Source organism: Austrofundulus limnaeus, unplaced genomic scaffold (assembly GCF_001266775.1).
Source record: "Austrofundulus limnaeus strain Quisiro unplaced genomic scaffold, Austrofundulus_limnaeus-1.0 Scaffold1300, whole genome shotgun sequence".
NCBI classification, from domain to species: Eukaryota; Metazoa; Chordata; class Actinopteri; order Cyprinodontiformes; family Rivulidae; genus Austrofundulus; species Austrofundulus limnaeus.
In genome coordinates, this window is record NW_013953702.1 from 95767 (window position 1) to 99132 (window position 3366).

At 48.9% G+C, this 3366-nt stretch overlaps 3 protein-coding genes across 3 annotated transcripts in view; 2 read left to right on the forward strand and 1 right to left on the reverse strand.

Annotated features, from left to right (window-relative positions):
- The window catches only part of plin6 (perilipin 6), a 12013-nt gene extending 10007 nt beyond the window's left edge, over nucleotides 1-2006 (forward strand). Inside the window, exons 7-8 of the mRNA XM_014031680.1 lie at nucleotides 218-484; nucleotides 621-2006. Of these exons, the coding sequence (XP_013887134.1) occupies nucleotides 218-484; nucleotides 621-1028 (675 nt within the window). The 3' untranslated portion in view covers nucleotides 1029-2006. The remainder of the gene's footprint in view (nucleotides 1-217; nucleotides 485-620) is intronic.
- syt11a (synaptotagmin XIa) overlaps nucleotides 1-3366 on the forward strand; it is a 31238-nt gene that overhangs the window by 25763 nt on the left and 2109 nt on the right. The gene's annotated exons all lie outside the window — the stretch shown is intronic.
- LOC106534896 (ras-related and estrogen-regulated growth inhibitor-like protein) lies at nucleotides 1991-3171 on the reverse strand (the record flags this gene model as incomplete). The annotated part of the gene is given in 1 exon segment (XM_074559777.1): nucleotides 1991-3171. A coding segment is annotated over 1 exon segment (417 nt), but the record flags the coding sequence as incomplete, so codon positions are not given.

The window sequence follows — 3366 nt, forward strand, 5'->3', positions numbered from 1 at the left end:
GTTTGAACTGCAGGAGATTGTCTTGACCATGTCTACATGCCTAAATGCACTGAGTTGCCGCCATGTGATTGGCTGATTAGAAATTAAGTGTTAACGAACAGTTGGACAGGTGTTCCTAATAAAGTGGCCGGTGAGTGTATAAAGTTTAAATATGTTTTAAAACCAGCAGGTTGTGTAAAACTGTGAGAAAAGACTCACCTGAGCTGTCTGCCTGTAGGTGGGTCTGACCCGGGTCCTGGGTCTGACCGGGGAGCTGCTGCAGTACCTGCAGAACCTGGTGGTGGCGCTGTTGTTCCGAGCAGAGAGTTTCAGGGGGGCCGCCCTGCGGGGGATCATGGACCGAGCCACGACGCTGGCCCAGCTGAGACCGGTTCAGCAGATCCGAGAGCTGCCGGCCCAGATTCAGCAGGTGCTCCGGGACCTGCAAGAACTCTCCAAGATCCTCCTGCAGCTGGTGGTCAACACCACGCCGCTCTACGACATGGTGGGTCCAGAGAGGGCGGGGCAACATGGCCGACACATTTACAGAACAAACACTAAAGGTGTTTCTGCAGGGCTGTCCCATTACGTAGTGAGATGATGTCACCACTACCCTTCACGACTCGTGTTGTGTGTTTCAGCTGGAGCAGCCGTCGCCTCAGCAGGTGGAGGACTTCCTGAACCAGGAGGACCTGGTGTCAGACAGCTCGTCCCGCCGGGGCTCCGCCAACAGCCTCTTCTTGAAGGCGATGGACGGTCGCCCTCGCCGCCGCCGCAGCCTCTACTCTCGAGCCAGTCGGGGCTCCGGAGGTCCTCAGAGCCCGGACCCCTCTAACAAACGCCGCTCCAGCCTGAAGGATTCCTCCAACCCCGAGGTGGACAACCAGGTCCCCCCGCCTGAGGGCGACACCCTGCGACGCCCGTCTGCCACCGAGCTGCTGCTCACACCACTCAAACAGTTCATCTCCCAGAGCCAGAAGGCCTTCGAGTACCTGAGCCCCAACTCTGCCGACAGCCTCGCCATCGCTGTGAAAACAGACGACTTCTAAACGCCGCGCTGCACTTCCTGCACCTTGACCCCCCCTCCGATCAACACCTGGTTTCTGCTCTGAGACGAAGCGTTGCTGAAAAATCACCGAGGCTGGAATTCTGATTCACTGAGCAAAGGCTTTCATAAAGAGGGGAACTGTATGGAGACCATAAGGGGACATGGGGGGGGGGAAGGATCCGGTAAAGTAAGTCGGGTTCCTGAAAACGTTTCCCAAGATCCCGAGAAACGTTTTTAGCATCCCAACTTTTTTTTCTCAGGATCCCGACTTTCGTTCTCAGGATCCTGAGAAAAAAGTTGGTATCCTGAAAACGTTTCTCAAGATCCCGAGAAAAAATTCAGGATCCGGATTCTGACCTTTTTTCTCAGGATCCTGACTTTCGTTCTTGGGATCCTGAGAAAGAAAGTCAGGATCTGTTTTTTCCCCCCATGTCTCCTTCCGGGCTCCGTAGAATTATAGGTACTCGTAGGCTCAATAAAAAGATTTGAAGGGGAGTTTTGCAAAAATAGCTCAATTTCCATCATAATTCTGACCACAGAACATTAGAATAAAAGTCACATTGCATCCAATTTATAACAAAAAAAAAACACACAATATAGCTAAGCCAAACTTTAGTGTCAAAAAACAAAATTGACTTATTTCAAGTTTGTTTCTGTGTAGTTCATTTAGTCGTTTTTTTCCCCATCACTGGGTCAGAGTAACGGAAATGGGCTGAGTACACGACCCTGTGGGACGCCTTAATCTCAGAAATGCATCAGATGGCCTGATTTAGAAACAGGAAGTAGAATTCCAGCTGAGGGAGGAGTTGAGTCACGGAGCTCTGGTTTGAAAATTGAGAGGAAGTTTAACTAAACTGATTGGTTATTTTAAAATATAATTTATTATCATTTTCACTGCTTTATATCTCCAACACCATCTGTGTAAAGTTAACGTGTTTAACTCAAGTGATGAAATAAAGCCTCTTTAAATATTCAAAAACAGACTTTTATTCTGCTTTACATTTAGAAAAACATCTTTTCAGTTGGTTACAGAAAAAGACACAAAGAAACAGATTATTAGTTATATTCTCAACTATTTGAACAAAACTCCACGTTTCTGCAGGTTTTTATTTTATTTACCAAAACAGAACAGTTGGAGGAAATATTTACAACATGGAAATAAAAAGATGAAACATTTTATTTTCCTTCATTCTCGATTAATAAAAACAGACTTTGATGTTTGGTTCTTTAAGAACCTAAAGATTCAGCTGATGCAGCTGTTCCACCAAGAAACTGATTATTTATAAATGCTCACAGAAAGATTGAGCAAAATAAAACATAAATCTACAAAAAAGTGCAAACTGCAAATTATTAAAGTGTCACAGCTGTTCATCCTCTGCATCACTCAGCTGCAGCGTTTCTAACCATCTAACCATAAACCTGAGTCAGAGTGATGAAGACTACGGTCAGCATGCTTCATCAGTAAAGTGATGAAGACTAGAGGGATGATCTTCTGAGGACCAGTTTGTCTAACTGGTCTCAGACGAACAGACAGGAGGTTCTTCTGAGGACCAGGAACCAAACTAACTCTGATTCTTCTGATTCACGTCTCTGTGAATCTAAACTCTTCATCACAACCTTTCTTTACCAGCTTCATCCTTCTTCATCTGGTCTGAACGTCCCTCAGGAGTCTGACAGCAAGTCCTTCCTCTGATCAGAATCAGTGAATCTGGTTCTGAGTGTCGGTCCTACTCGGCTCGTTTCCTGCCGAACACGGCCGACACGGTCCTGACGATGCCTCGGACCCTGGCCCCGCTCTTCCTCAGAGCCCGGCCCTCCCTGACCAGGTCTGCCAGGCGGTGAAAGACCAGCAGGACACCGTGGTACGTCTCAGCCGCCGACACCTCGAAGAAGCCACAGCGCTCCGTCAGAGCCAGCAGCCGGCCCTCCTCGCCCGAGACCCGCCGGTGGTCCCGCAGGTCCCGTTTGTTGCCCACGATGACGACGGGGACGGGCGACGGCTTCCTGCTGCGGCGGCGGATCAGCTGCAGCAGCTGGAGGACGCAGGAGAAGCTGCTGCGGTCACAGATGTTGTAGACCAAGATCATCCCATCGGCCCACTGCAGCTGCTTGTCACTGATGGAGCTGACCTTCTCCCCCGGCTGGAGGGAAAGAAACACAAGTTTCACGTCTGTTAGAGAGAGGCAGGTGAACTGAGTCTTTAGAGAGGCAGGTGAACTGAGTCTTTAGAGAGAGGCAGGTGAACTGAGTCTTTAGAGAGAGGCAGGTGAACTGAGTCTTTAGAGAGAGGCAGGTGAACTGAGTCTTTTGAGAGAGGCAGGGGGAATGAGGCTTTTGAG